At 40.3% G+C, this 15,355-nt stretch overlaps 1 protein-coding gene across 3 annotated transcripts in view; it reads left to right on the forward strand.

The window, feature by feature from the left end:
- RNASEH2B (ribonuclease H2 subunit B) overlaps positions 1-15,355 on the forward strand; it is a 64,051-nt gene that overhangs the window by 38,513 nt on the left and 10,183 nt on the right. For 2 of the 3 annotated variants that reach the window (XM_080798006.1, XM_080798007.1), the window contains exons 6-10: positions 3,694-3,758; positions 5,537-5,642; positions 8,291-8,372; positions 10,065-10,107; positions 14,223-14,303. In XM_080798006.1, coding sequence (XP_080654132.1) covers positions 3,694-3,758; positions 5,537-5,642; positions 8,291-8,372; positions 10,065-10,107; positions 14,223-14,303 — 377 coding nt within the window. The remainder of the gene's footprint in view (positions 1-3,693; positions 3,759-5,536; positions 5,643-8,290; positions 8,373-10,064; positions 10,108-14,222; positions 14,304-15,355) is intronic. The other variant, XM_080798008.1, reaches the window with a different exon arrangement.

A 15,355-nucleotide genomic window follows, 5' to 3' on the forward strand; every position in this document is an offset into this window, starting at 1 on the left:
GTCTCAAAGAGGTGAAGTTACTGGACTAGTGTCACAGAAGTAGAAGCCGGGGAACCAGAACTGGAGCCTGTGTCTGATAGCCATTCTTTCCTCTCCTTCTTGCAACTGTGCCACACCTTCCAGAACACTCGGGTAGAATTGTTAGGTGGTATCTCATGTGAAGATAGAAACTTATTTAAAAAAAAATCTTGTATATCCCGTCTTCATAATTTCCCTTTGTGAGGCAAAAAGAGAGAGACAGGAAAGACGGAGAACTATGATAACATAAGGAAAAGACGATTCTCATCCCGGCAGTGAGCTTTCTATTCTCAGGCACCCATTTCCCTCCTTTCAGCGACTGCCTATTCGAATAGTCCCAGCTGCCTACTCAAATTTAGCTTACTGTCCATTTATAAATTACTGTTTGGTTCCATTCCATATTTTATTGCTAGGATTTTCAAAATAAACAAAGAGGACTGCTAAGGAGTGGTCAGGTGATATCCAGGAAAGGGAGCAAAGATGAAGGAGAGAGCTGACGGTCTCTAACGTCCATTCTCTCCATAGGCACCCTACAGATAGAGTAAAACCTGAAACACTCAGATTCCCCAGCCAGCTGTTTCAATATTAAACTTCAGATGCTGCTCAAAAGTCTGTGGCATTAAAGATCTGGTTAAGCCTGTAGGTTTATGAGCACCTCCCCCTACCCACCTCATCCCTGCCCAGTAAACCCAGCCCCAGTTGTTTGTATCCTAAATGACGATGGCAGTGACCTTAGTTAGCACTGCCTGCTCTATTAGTGAAGGAGATGATGTGTCTGTGTTTGCTAGCTCTGGGGCTCAGTACACTTCTTGCCGAAGAAGCTCACATTCAGTGGAGGGATGACAGGGGAAGGGCCTAATAAAGGGTTATGAACTTCATCTTGAGTGTAACACTGTTTCATATTGCAAGCCAGAGCTGCAATATGGGCTGTCCGATATGATTAACAAGAAGAGCCAGGAAAACTTACCTGATTAAAATACCCCAAGTACAGTTGCCAAGTTTCTGTCCCCAGGAGGCAGGGAAAAAAAAAGAGACTATGAGTTTCTGTTATGGAAAACATTGGGAAAGTAGATGTGAAAATGTGCTCTAGGCAGTTTGTTCAATAATACATCAGGGAAATTCAGGATTGTGAGCCGATTACCCAATTGCTGAATATGTTATTTAATTGTGGACTCACTTTTATTCCATCTTTATTTTGTAAACCCAATCTTTCCAGATGTTTGAGACCAGTTTTATAGGCACCAGACACATTAAGGAAAGAAACCTTTCCAGCATATGCACATATTATCTAACTCACCAACTCTTGCGAATATTAAATTTAAGACATGAACAAACATGGTATTTTTCATAATTTTGGGTAACCCATGGCATTCATGAATATTTTGAACCCCCTTATCGAAATTTGCGAATTTCAAAGTTAAGCAGTTTTTGCACTTGGTCCTTTCGTAGCATTCTGGGATATCCAAGTTGGATATTTCTTAGTGCTTGTTCTTGGCCAGGGAGTATTCAGTTAGAAATAAACTGACAATTTAAAACTTCCTAGGAAAAAACCTCCAGGCCCAATTAGCATCACTGATGAATTCTGCCATACCTTAAGATAGAACTAATACTCAAAAAATGATACTTATGCAAACCCTTTCAGAAATTACATGAGAAAAGAATATTTCCCAACTAATTTTATGAAGCCAGAATTATCCCAGTACCAAATTACTTTTGAAAGAAAACCAGGCCAATATCCATTATGATCATAGGCTGAAAAATTCCTAATAAAATATTAGCAAATCAAGTGTATAGAAAGGATAACATATTATAACCAAGTGGAATTTATCTCAGGAATGCAGAGTTGGTTGAACAATAGAAAATCAATCTGCACTGGGTGTGTCGGAGCCCAGGCAGTATGGCCCAGAGCCTGCGGTCTCCACTTCTACCAACAGAGCATTTTCAAGAGGATTAAGGAAGGGCCTACAAGGGGCTCAGGGAGTACGAGAGAGGAAGGACATCCTTTCAAGAAATATGGACATCAGAGGCAAGAGAGAAGTGAGTAGAAGAGTCTAGGTGGGATTTCTTAGGAGAGGCCTCTACACTGAACTTCTTTGGAGATTTATCTCAGGCAATGAAGGGAGCTTCTTTAGAAGTTTTAACCCACACAACAGTGTACATTTATTGAGTGATTGCTGTGTGCTCTTAGAATTCCCCTTATTTTTGTACCTGGGCGGGACACTGTCTCCAGGGAAGTTGAGTCCAGTCTTACCTGCCTTGGTTCCACAGCGGGCTCTTTGCCCAGGTTTGCCCCTGGCTCCCGCACAGCAGCTGTTGCCCCTTGGAATTCTCAAACTCTGACAACGCCATTTGCAACTGTCTCTCCTCCATGATTCCAGTGACACATCCCAAGGAGATGGGTGCAGAGGCCCAGCCCTTCCTCCATCTTGCCTCCTATCGCCCACAGTGTTAACAACCACAGGCTGGAATGGGGAAGGACACGTACAGGAGCTAAGGCCAGCCCCTATCCCATATATATAAACCATTTCGTGGAAGGCAAGCAACGTAAAAGACTGCCGAAAATGATCCCTGAATAAGCATTTCCATCTCCCATGACGAATATGGAGGAAAGAAAAAACGCCATTCTACATGGCTAGCCAAGTCACGTGGGGGGAGTTTGCATCGGGCCCTAGGATTTCCAGGGGTCCCAAAGATCACTCCCGCATGAGGCAGGAGACTGGAAGCGCAGGCCTCTGCCTCTGTCGACTGCACAGAAAGCAAGAAACTCCATGAATGAAGTGTTACCGAGGAAATAACAGCTCATGTCACAGTATGTAAAGCTAGGTGGATTGTGAAGGGCAGAAGTGTAACTTAGAAGAGGTGGCACTTTTATCCCCAAAAAGGGCCAGGTCAAGCCTATCGTAAATCCAAATTCTCCTGAAACATAGTCATGGTTATACTGGTAACGCATTCAAAGATAGGCATATCTTTTCTTCTTTCTCACTAATCCCACCAGGAGAGGACCAAGTAGTTAACAAGATTTTTTCCCTCGGTGTCTGCAGCGCGTCTGCATTTAGTTTCAGTTTCCTTTCTTGGGATTTCCATCCTTATTTTAGAAAAGAACTTTCATTGAAAATACTGAGCTAAGCTTCAAATCAGTTCCAAAAATGAAGGTTCCTTGGCATGTTAATTTGCTGAGTTGTAAAAATTAGAGATTTTCTACAGATTTGTTTGTATACTTTTTTCTAGTTTTATTAAGAAGTAATTGATAGACATCATTGTCTAAGGTGTAAGGCATAATAGTTTGACTCACAGGTTTGATGAATTGATCACCACAATAAGTTTAATTAACATCTGTCATCTCATAAAGATGTAATAAAAAGAGAAGAGAAAAATTTCTCTTTGGGATGAGAACTGTAGTATTATTTGATGATTTGCTTAAATTCCCATTCATTTGATGGTTGAATAAAACCTGAGTCACCTAAGTTCTGTTTGGGGATTTTTTTTAACCTCTCAAGTATGCTCTCAGGCTTATAAATTGAGTTTTTCAAGAGTATAAACTGTTATGAAACATTTTTAAATTGTTGATATTATATATATATGTGTGTGTGTGTGTGTGTGTATATATATCTCTTGTATATAGCTTTATTAATTTATTTTTTAATACACTTTTCTGTTTTTTTCTCTTTAATCCAGAAATAGACAAAAAGAAATACTACAAGTACAGCAAAGAGAAGACAATAAAGTGGCTGGAAAAAAAGGTATAGCACATCTCCAGTACCTTATGGCAGAAAAAGTTTAATGCTCTTTTTTAAAAAACTGTTCAGAGAAGGTGCTAAGTGTGACTCGAATGGCCACCTAATATATCCAGCTAAAAGAGAAAACTTGTATAAAGATATCCAAATATGAAAAGAAATCTTTTACTTTTCATCCTCCCTAACTCATCTCTGGAGTTAGCTTGACATTTTCCTTTAACCTGCATCCCCATTGCCTGTGATCCTCACCTCTGGACGAAAGAATTTCTCACTACTTGGTGATGTAGATTTGTGTCTTTCACGCCAGGTAATGTGAGGCGGGATGCACATTTGCTGCTATTAGTCCTGCTGTTGTCTCAGAGGTATCGTTGTTCACACAGCAAGGTAGGGGTCTGAGGCAGGCAGGATCCAGGCTTAGAGGAAGTGTGCCTCACTCTCATTGTCTGGTTGCTCGAGGGATTTTAGTGATCCTAAAATGCTAGAACTAATATAAGGTCTAGGGCAGTGTTTTTCAAACATGTTTAGTGGGTCACAACCAGTATTTCTCTTGGAATGGGATGGGATGGGATGGGATGAGATGGGATGGGATCGGATGGGATGTATTAAAATATAGCACAGAGTAAAGACAAGTATTAAGTATGATTCTTTGAAACATATATTTATATATGTGTTTATTGGGTTGCTGTGTATTTCTTGCTGTGCTTATAATACAAACAAACAAACCACTGTGAAAGCCACTGGTCTAAGAAAATTGTGTACTCTGACACTCATTAAGAATCTCACCAGACCGGGGGCACCTGGGTGGCTCAGTGGGTTAAGCCGCTGCCTTCGGCTCAGGTCATGGTCTCAGGGTCCTGGGATCGAGCCCCACATCGGGCTCTCTGCTCAGCGGGGAGCCTGCTTCCCCCTCTCTCTCTGTCTGCCTTTCTGCCTACTTGTGATCTCTGTCTGTCAAATAAATAAAATCTTTAAAAAAAAAAAAAAATCTCACCAGACCAAGTCTCTTGATAACAAAGTTTTTCAAGTTCAGTGAATACCAGTATAGTACAGATTCCTAATCTATCTTGTATGTAAAAACATGCTTGTCATATCATGTTATGGGGCACATGGAGAACCTGGAAGCATGGAAATGAACCTTGCAGAGTTAGGTCGCTCCTATCCGAAGTAGTGGAAGGATTTCAAAAGTGCCCCCACCATTCACCCTTATCTGCATTAGTAGTAAGTGAAGAATCAGGGTAAGTCCTGAGAAGGATCTTGGCATTTAGTTTTTGTCCTTAGCAAATGATAATGACATGAATAGCAAAGTTAGTTTTATACTTATTGATTGTGTCTCTTTTCTTAAATTCCTAGGAAGCAGGAAATTTATGATTTATTCTATTTAGAAAAATGATTGCATATTAACTTTGTGCCGGGTTCTGTTCTAAGGGCTTTACATGAACTCATTTAATGCTCACAGCTGTACTATGCATTAGATACTACTCATGTCCCCATTAGATAGAGGCACAGAGAGGTTAAGTAGGTAGTCCATGGTCACAAAGCATACCCAAGCGGCCCAACTCCAGAGCCAGTGCTCTCATATTGTGTAGGCCTTAAGAAGTCCATGTCATGACATCATGCCAAAATGCTGTGGCCATCTCTCTTCAAGTCTGATACCTGGTGAAGACATTTCTAGATCCTCAGATATTCTTCCTGCATCTTAAATGGATTGAGAACCATTTGGGAGGTGGTGGATTTCTAACATCATTTGGAAATACCCTGATGTTTCCTTTTTGGTTACTTCACAGGTTCATCAGACTGTATCAGCCTTAAAAACCAGTAACATAAATGTCAGTGCCCGGGTGCAGGCAAATGCATTTTTCTTTGGGGACCAGGTTTCCAGTGACAAGGAAGGTAAGTAAGTCATTTTGTCAGAAATCATTTTTGCCTGAAGTAAGTTGCTGGTGTATAAATGCCTGTCTTATGATTTTAAAATCTTTTTTTTTTAAGATTTTATTTATTTGAGAGAGAGGGGGGGGGCACATGCATGAGTATGGAGGAGGGGAGTGGAAGAGGAAGAGGGACAAGCAGACCCCTTGCTGAGCAGGAAGCCCACCATGGGACTTGAACCCAGGAGCCTGAGATCATGACCTGAGCTGCAGGCAGACGCTTAACTGGCTGAGCCACTCAGGCGTCCCCGATTTTACTGTCTTAGTGTCTCAGAAGCTTCGCTATCTTGCCCTTGTGTTCTCTTAGATCTTGTGGCATATGTGCATTTCAGTTCAGAACCCAGGAATATTTCTACCGTCGATCATTTCTGTCACTAATTGATACTTAAATCATGCCTTCGGCACATATACTATTTTGCACTAATAGCAATAACCAGCCTAACAGCTCTGGCTATCATTTATTGAGGGTGTTCTGTGTGCCAAGCCCTTTGCCTGAGTAGCCTGTGGACACACAGGATGTCAGCTGACCCTCCCTGTAAGTCTCATCTGACAGTGAGAGTCTGGAGGCTGCACCCGGAGTCCCACAGTGAGTGAGTGGTGAAGCTGAGCGACCCATGGAGATTGCCTGACTCTGAAGCCCACACGCTTCTGTTTTTGTCCTACTGTTTGTGTGGCCCTGGGTTTCCAAGGGGCTGCACCTCTCTGCATCTTACTCTCAAGAAGTATATGTCCTGGGGCGCCTGGGTGGCTCAGTGGGTTAAAGCCTCTGCCTTCGGCTCAGGTCATGATCTCAGGGTCCTGGGATCCAGCCCCACATCTGCTCAGCGGGGAGCCTGCTTCCCTTCCTCTCTCTCTGCCTGCCTCTCTGCCTACCTGTGATCTCTGTCTGTCAAATAAATAAATTAAATCTTTAAAAAAAAAAAAAGTATATGTCCTACTATTGGTCTTAGTATGTCGATTTTAGGTGAAAATCGATTCCCTTGGCAATTTTTTTCTTTTAGGTTATTAATGTACATTCTTTTGCTTTTTCTAGTATGTGTCCTCTTGTTTTTATATGTATAGTTGAATAAAAACAACTATATAATGCAATTAACATTCCCAAATGGTGGGACAGAAACTTTTCTGACTATAAGCTCCAATTCAGTGTTCCCCTTTTGTGGGTGTACAATTCCAAAGCACCTGAGTGTCATCATTAAAACAAATAAAACTAGGACCAGGGGCCTGTTTGTGATTGAAGGTAATTCAGGCAGTCCTTGATTTGCAGAAATCTAGCTTAAAACACCTTGCACATATAGATGGTAGAGGACTCCCACCATTCTGGAAATGGTGGACAGCTTTGGCCATCCCGAGTTTACCAGCTCTCATGTTAGAGATTATTTAGGCAGATCTCATTTTAAAAGTAAAGAACTGTGGTCTCAGAGAATAGATGACTTATCCAAGGTCACCAGTCCTAGCTAGGAGGCCACATCTTCTGCTCTGAATCCAGTGTTTGTGCCAGTCTCTAAACATAACAGTCTGGGCAAAGCTATATTGCCATTTAAGGCCTAGCCATAAAGTAAGCTTTCCTTTTTTTAGATCTTTAGCTTAGTAAGCCACCAGAAGTGGCAAACGAATAACGTGTTGGCTTTCTTAATTCCTTTGTCTATTCATGACTTATTGGATAAATACTAACCTAGAACCAAGAGCACATTTTAAGAAGGGCCCAGTGATAACTTTCAGTTATCAGTAAATAACTTTCAGTAAATAACTTTACTATGTTGGTAGTCATGGTCTCTCACTGAAGACTTTGAGGTTATGTGCTCCAGAAAGCAGTCACTTTAATGCTCAGGCAAATTATTGTCTTAGTTTGAAGGCAGAAGAGAAAGAAAAAAAGAAGCAAACGAATATCCCAGCAACAAACCTGAGATGGTCCTTTTGGTAGCTTATATTCCCCGTGTGATCATCCCATATATTAAGTTTGATTATCCTCTAGTACTCTACATAAAATATGAATTAAAAAACAGGGCTTTAAAACAGATTCTGACTTCCATAACTGCATCTCATCCATACCACGGCTTCATTTTAGTACTGAGTGTCCATGTGCTTTGGAATTAATGATCATACATTCTGCTGAGCTTAGTTTTTTCCATTTTTGAAGACATTTTTATTAGTTTGAGAGTATATATAATGTTCAGGTACTTGACAGAAGCATATCATATATGACGTCTCTTAAATGAATGTATTCATTACTATTCAGTAATTAGATTCATTCTATATTGAAATAGACCTAAAAAAATTAGTCTTTAGCATGAATATGTCATACTGTTATAGCTGATTTTCAGCTTTATTTGTATTCAAAGGCCTCAACTAAGAAAAAGACCCTGAATTTTTGTTTTAACTATCATTTGGTGGGCATCTGCTATATTCTGTCATATCACATCCATGAAATCACTCACTTCTGTAACCATGGATATTAACATCCCCATTTTTACAAATGGGAAAATGGAGGCCAAGAGCTTAAGTGAGTCTCTAAGGCCAGAGAGAGCCAGAACTTTAACTCTGATCAATTTGACTAAAATTACCATAATTGCAACTGATTTTTTTTTCTTGCACTCTCCATTCTGTTTCTTTCAGAGGATTATATTCGTTATGCTCATGGCCTGATATCTGATTACATCCCTAAAGAATTAAGTGATGACTTAGCAAAATATTTAAAGTAAGTATTGTTCATCTTTAGCCATAATTAGGAAGTACCTTGGTGCTTCTTGGTTTCCCAGCAATAGGTTCCTTAATGGCTCTATCACATCACTGCTTCTCATAAATTATTCTTGAGTTACCTCCTAGACTCTATGGTTGAAGGTGGTTTTTAATAGACACTGACTTATTGGAACAAAATGATTTGGTGGATACTGATTACAGAAACTGGTGAGTATTAGGATTGGAATTATGGGTTGGTGTGATTTTAGAGTGTAAACGGTATACAATTTTATCCCCAGTTAGACTTCACTAATGTGGTTTTTTGTGATCATTTTAGTATATGTGCTGCCGAAGCGAGCACTGTGATCATTTTAAGAGAGATAAAGATTAGAAGAAAATAAGAGATGGCATGTAGAATTTTTTTTTTAAAGATTTTTGTTTTTAATTTGAGAGAGAGAGAGTAAGAGTGGGGGGTGGGGAAGGTGGAGGGGAGGGACAGAAGGAGTGGGAGAAGCAACTCCCCACTGAGCAAGGAGCCCAGTGCCAGACTCGATCCCGGGACTCTGAGATCATGACCAGAGCCAAAGGCAGATGCTTAACCAACTGAGCCACCCAGGTGCCCCTAGAATATTTTTGAAAGTTACATTTAAAGGTTTTATACCATTTTCACTTTCATTAGATGTTTGCAAAGTACCTTAATTATGCCCAGCACTTGGAACTCAAAGGATGAAACACAATCTGTGTCTGAGGGCAGAAAATGGGTTTATGAATGATTTGATTTGTGTTATGTCCTTCATAAAGATATTTAATATAATAGAACGACTTTACCTTAGGCTGAAAAGAATGTGTTTCTTTTCTCGATTTTAGCAACTATTGTTAAGATTTTATGGGTGTGATAATAGCTTTTCCTGATTCTTATAATAGCTTTCTCAACTCTGATATATGAAGATAAAGTGGCTTCTTTTTTTTTTTTTTAAGTGGCTTCTTAATAGATATATAGTGGCTGTTTTTAGCAAATTGCATAGGTCCTACTTTAAAAAACAATTAGTGGAAACTGGTTTCTAAAGTAGTTGAAGTGTTTGAAAGCCTGCTTCAAATTGATAACCCTGTCTTTCTGTTTAATATTTCCCTGGGTTCCTCTGTGCCTGTTTATCTCATTCGTGACCTATGTCTTTGTACTCCCGTTATTTTTTAGATTCTTTTCTTTCCTCTGAAGTGATTAGCTTTTGGTTAAAGATTCAGGTAGAAAGATATGTCAATTAAACTTCTCTTTAATTGAAGAAAAGTCAAGTTTGTCTGACTTTTTGTCAACAGTTAAAATAATTTTTACTTTTAAATAGATGCTGGATTCCACTCTATGTTAACTAAATTGTATTTAAATAAAAAATATACATATGCTGGATTTGTCATTTACGAAGGAAAAAAAATACTACAATGCCAAAATGTAAATTTATAGAGGCTAAAGAAAAGCAGTTCCATTGCAACAAATGAGTTCTAATATTACTTTTTTTAGTTCAGACAATTCCAATGTGAAGTAAATAAAGATTTCTTCATTTAGAGAAATGTCATTCTTGATGCTGAGGTGATAGTCCAGGAGGACACATGGAGGTGAAGCTAGTCCATGAAAGTAGCACTTGCTAAGTCCATTGGCCCAGTCTCTGTTTGCTTGTCTATGAAAAACCATGACTGATTCTTATTTTTTACTCCATAGGCTTCCAGAAACTTCAGCGTCATTGCCAAACCCTCCATCAAAGGTAAGGAGCTGTGACTAAGATATCTTTGGGGGACTTGGAAAAATAGTACATTTTTACCACATAGGTTTAGTGCGCTCTAGTCCATCTTAAAGCATACTAAATCCTCCTTGGGTGGAGTGATGTTGTGTGGATTAAAGGTTGTAAGGAGCTCTCCATCAGTATTTTTTTATTTTTGTAGATTTGTAGATTTTGTAGATTTTTTTTGTAGTGCTGAGAAAACCAGGTAAGAGTTGGTTGTACCAGATACCTACCTAAAGGTCTCATAGATACATAATTGAGATTCAGCCTTCTTTGAGTTAGCCGGGTCCCGCAATTACCCTGATTAATCATCAGGAATACTCGACGGATAACTACAACTCATTTTGCCCGATCCAACTGTTAAGGGCGTAGAGGCGAACAGAGCATGACTTTGCCACACAAAGAATCCTTTGAGCAAGGATAGCCAAACTTTTTCTTTCTGTGCTAGGAATGAGCAGAGCAACTTGTGTCTTGCAAAAAACCCTTCCTCTTCCAGATGTTCTCAAACTGCCACCCACAGCTCCTCGGCCCCGTGGGCCGCAGCTTGTTTTTGTCTCCCAGATGCGGAGAGCAGAGAAGCCAGTGGTAAGCCGCACCTGATGGCAAACCGCAGGGTCCCTCAGTCCAGGCCTGATCTCAGACAAGTGAGCTCTGCTCAGAGACAGGGAAATAAATACACGCACCAGCTCGTCCGTGAGACCATTCTCTTGCCAACAGAATAATGGATGCCTTGAGACTGGAAAGTGCATGTTGAAGAACTTTCCTCTCTCCTGGCCTTCAAGGTGGCCAACATGCTTGGATTTTTTTTTTTTTTTTTTTGTCTCATGTCCTGTTTTTGGAGGTTGTGGCAGCTCTGAAAGCACTCATTACCTTGACTTATGAGAAGGACAGAAAATTTCAAGTGCGTCAACCTTAGCGGTGGCCATTTTCAGCAGGCTGTCAAAGGAGCGCCATCCTTTTCCTTTGGGAGGAATAGCGCTGGGCAGAGGTCAGCTGCTGTAAGGCCTAAGGTCCTTCTAGGTCAGACTCACATTTCTTCCAGTCTCATAGTTCATCTCTGACAGTAGCTCTGGAGGACAGAGGCATGCTTGCCTTGCTGGAACTAAGAAGATGGGCATATTTGTTCCTCTCTTACTTCTCTCCTTCCAGAAACGAAGCATCTTTCTCTCTCCCAAATATCTGTCTTCCTTAGTAACTTAGAGATCATTCATGAAGGATCAAAACCTGTTCTTGAAGGTTTGGCCTTTGATACCATTCAGGGTAATGCATTTCCTACGTTTACTTTTAACCCGGTTTTCTGTTTGCCTATTTTAATTTCCAAACTTTAAATGGTTTGTGATGTCATAGAGTATGATTCAGATCAGGGGTCGGCAGGCTTTTCCTGTAAAGGCCACATAGTGACAGTTGGAGGCCTCACAAGGCAGATGGTCTGTATCACAGCTCCTCAGCTCCGCTGTGGGAGCACAGAGACCGCTGCGGACGATTTCTGAACAGATGCGGGTGGTGGCGTTCCAGCCAAACTTCATTTATAAAAACAGGCGGCCAGCGGGCCTGGGCTGGCGGGCGGTTTGCCAAGCCCTGATCTAGATCTCACAGTCCTGCTTCTCCTAAACCTCAGCCTCAACCTGGGCTGCTTAGTTGCTGTTTGAGGTCTCCCAGTCCGTGATGTCTGGCTGGGGCTCTAGTGTCTGGAATGCAAACTGGACTGGGTGATGTACCATACTATAAACAAGCTTAGGATAACATCTTCTGCCAGCCTTCTTGTCTGTGTCCGGGATTTGATCGATTTTTACAGTCATATAGTTGATGGTTTTCAGCAAATCCGTTCCAGTGGCTATTAGGTATCTTTGTATCTGTGTATAAGATAGCATAAAGCCTGGCATCCTTAATATGTTTTGCATTATTTTCTTACTATCCCATGTTTGCCTGTGTCGACGCTCAGCCTCCAGCCCCCGTGCTTTTCCATCGTTTGCATTTGTCACTGGCAGAGCTGAGTGCAGTCAGTGGACTGGAGATACTCTGGAGTTCCTTCCCGCAGATCATCTGGAAGAATAAGACCCGTCCTGGCATTAATTCCTGTGGTGCTCTGCTCTTGGCTCTTCTCTTGCCAGAACTGCGTCCATTCAGTCGCAGCCTTTGTTACTGTCTTTCTGAGCCCTTTTCTGTTTCTTCTGAAACATTCCCCCCCAGATCTGTAGTGATTTGGTCTTTTTTTTTTTTTTTCTTGAAAGTAGGCTCCGTGCCCAGCATGGAGCCTAACACAGAGCCCAATGCGGGCCTTAAACACACAACCCTGAGACAGAGACCTGAGCTGACATCAAGAGTTGGACTCTACACGCCCCTATTTGGTCTTTTAAATAAGAACAGTTCAAATAAGTGTAACAATTGTGATTGTTTCAAACATATTCAGCATGTGCTGTAACATTAGAAAAAGTTCAGTGCAGAGGCTAACCACAGTCATCTTTTTTGTGAGCCCTGATTACCGGTATCCTGTTTGATAGGAGCTATTAAAACACCTGAACAAGTCATCATCTCTGTATATGTGACACCTCTGTATACTTATAAAGAAGCACTTTTCATCTATAGCTCTTGTCTTGAACATTTTTCATTTGACTTACCAGCAAAAAGTGACTATGCCCAAGCATTTATAATGACATCTATAGTAGAACATTTTGCCACAGAGGAGAGCAAACCATCTGATAACTTTAAGCTTTTTGCAGTTTGAGACAATTATAGCCTTCGTCATTACGACCTGTGAGTTCCACTCTCCTGGTTGAAGATACTTTTCTAGTAAAATTATGCATCACCTAAACGCCCTTTACTGATCTTAATTTTTAAGTAGAAACATATTCTTAAGAAAGTTGCTTATATACCTAATTTGCTGGTAGTAGTTCATTCGTGATAAGCTAGTCTTTTTCTCTTGAAGATTCATTTGCTGGAGATTGCTGTGTGACCAAGAGAAAGTGTTACCTCATGATGTTCTATATTTCCAGGAGGCCCCCCTGTTTCTTTACAGTGAAAAATTTCAAGACACGTTGTGTTATCCCTTTGGGTTTTAGACATGTGCCATGGCACGTTTTAAAACTAATTCCACAGCTCTTTTTTTGGAAATGCTGGGTTATGAAGAGGGAGGCTGGGAATAAATCTGCATTTCCTAGGGAAGATCCACATTGGGTCTTTCAATCCTGGTGTCTCCACAAAGAGCTTGAAGATCTGCAGAAATCCAAGTTGTGGTCACATGGAGTCAATTCTCTATGTTAAACATCAAGACTTACCTGCCCTGTTATGTGCCTTTTACATAGTAAATGTGTCACAGTTCCTTCCATAATGTGAACATTAGGGCCACAGTCTAGCTTTTGACAAGGGTCTCACGTTCATTGGTACAGAATGCCCATGTGAAAGGTGAAAACATGAAGTAAAGGTGGACTTAGTTGTACTGGGCCTCATGGAAAGAGCTCTTGTCCAGAAATGGAGATCTCACGCCTTGTCCTCTGCTAAGTGGGCTTAAGTCATTTGTTTACTCTCTCTGTGCTTCCTTCTCCCGCTGGCTGCTTGCCTTGCAGGGTTGTCCCTGTGTGGACAAAATGAGATAGTTGAATTGAAAGGAGGTAAGAATATGAAAATAGTAATAACAGAATAATGTTGTACCTTATTCCTAAATGGACAGTACACCAGCCCAGAAGGTGAATGAAGTGGGGTTTCTGGCTGGACTCCTGGCCCCCTTAGAGGAAATTTTTATCTTTGACTTTTGTGCCTGCCTTCACCCCTTGAGACTGTCTGTAAGTCAGCAGTCTCCTAAATGCCTCCCAGTCCCAGTACATACAAAATATGTTCTCAGTACTGCTAGACTGCCCAACGGGCTGGGTCACGGACTCGGTCACGGACTCACCCTAGCATGTCCCCCCACCACTGATGCTGCTTCTCAGAGGGATATGTGGCTTCCCCAGGTAATTGACAAAATGCAGAGTAAGCCCTTTGCAGGCTCTGCTGTTCCATTTGGCCCTGATGCAGATCCAAATGGACCCCACTGTTTTTTAAAAAATGGATTGACGTGTCAAGGTGACATTTGACATCACTTCACTGCTCTAATATTGCAGAAAGTAAAGTTATCTGATGAGCCTGTAGAAGCAAAAGAAGATTACACTAAGTTTAACAGGAAAGATTTGAAGACTGAAAAGGTATGTGTGTCCAGCCGGAGTGGCATATTCCTGGATTCAGTAGGTGGCCCTGAGGACATCTGGGAGTGATTTCATGCTTGATTCTGATGTTACAATTTTAACCACAAAGGATTGTGAACTTGCCTTTCTGTGACTCATAATTAATTCAAAATTATGAATGATAATGAATATGTCATGCCAGGAAGACTTTTTCTGAATCAAGGCAAGGCACTATACTTAGCAAGAGCATGCCTATACTTTGCTGTGTATTCAGAGTGGGGGGGGAACAGAGGGAGGGAGCCTCCACAGGTCATTTTTTGTCAACTACTGTCTGGAAGCTTCTCTGAACTTATGATGATGACAGTAATTATTAATAACCCTACCATTCAGCAATCACGCCAGCAAATATTTTTATAACCTTTCTTACAAAGTTTTATCTAATACATACATTATAAATATATATATATAACTTTTTAAATTGGCATTTTAATATATTTATAGTTTGGGGGTTCTGTCCTCTTCAGTTAGTAGTATATTGTGAAAATGTTCTCATGTCATTAGGCATTCTTTGACAAATTATTAATGGTTTCATGATATTCAGTCAGTTGTGTTATTTTATTTCACCATAGGGCATATAATCTATTTAGTCATTCCCCTGTTTTTGGACACATAGGTTACTTCTGCCTTTTTCATTCTTTGTTTTAATGAAATGATAGACATTTTATTTATAGTCTGTATCTCTGATTATTTTATTACACACAATTTAGAACTAAGAGTAAGGGCTTAGGAAACATGAGCTCTTTCCATGATTATTGAGAGAATGTGTGTGTGTGTGTGTGTGTATGATTCTGATTTTATCCTATATATTATATCATATATAATAATATATATGATTTTATCATATATATTTTATCATGTATTGTCATATAAATGACTATATATGATATATATCATATATAATCATATATATGATTGATTATATGTGTGTGTACACAATGTATATGTAAAATGCTTTCCAAAAATATAGCAATTTGTATTCCCAACCATTATTGCTGCAAGATTGCTCATCTTGC

The sequence above is a fragment of the Martes martes genome (assembly GCF_963455335.1).
Source record: "Martes martes genome assembly, chromosome: 3".
In the NCBI taxonomy this organism is placed as follows: Eukaryota; Metazoa; Chordata; class Mammalia; order Carnivora; family Mustelidae; genus Martes; species Martes martes.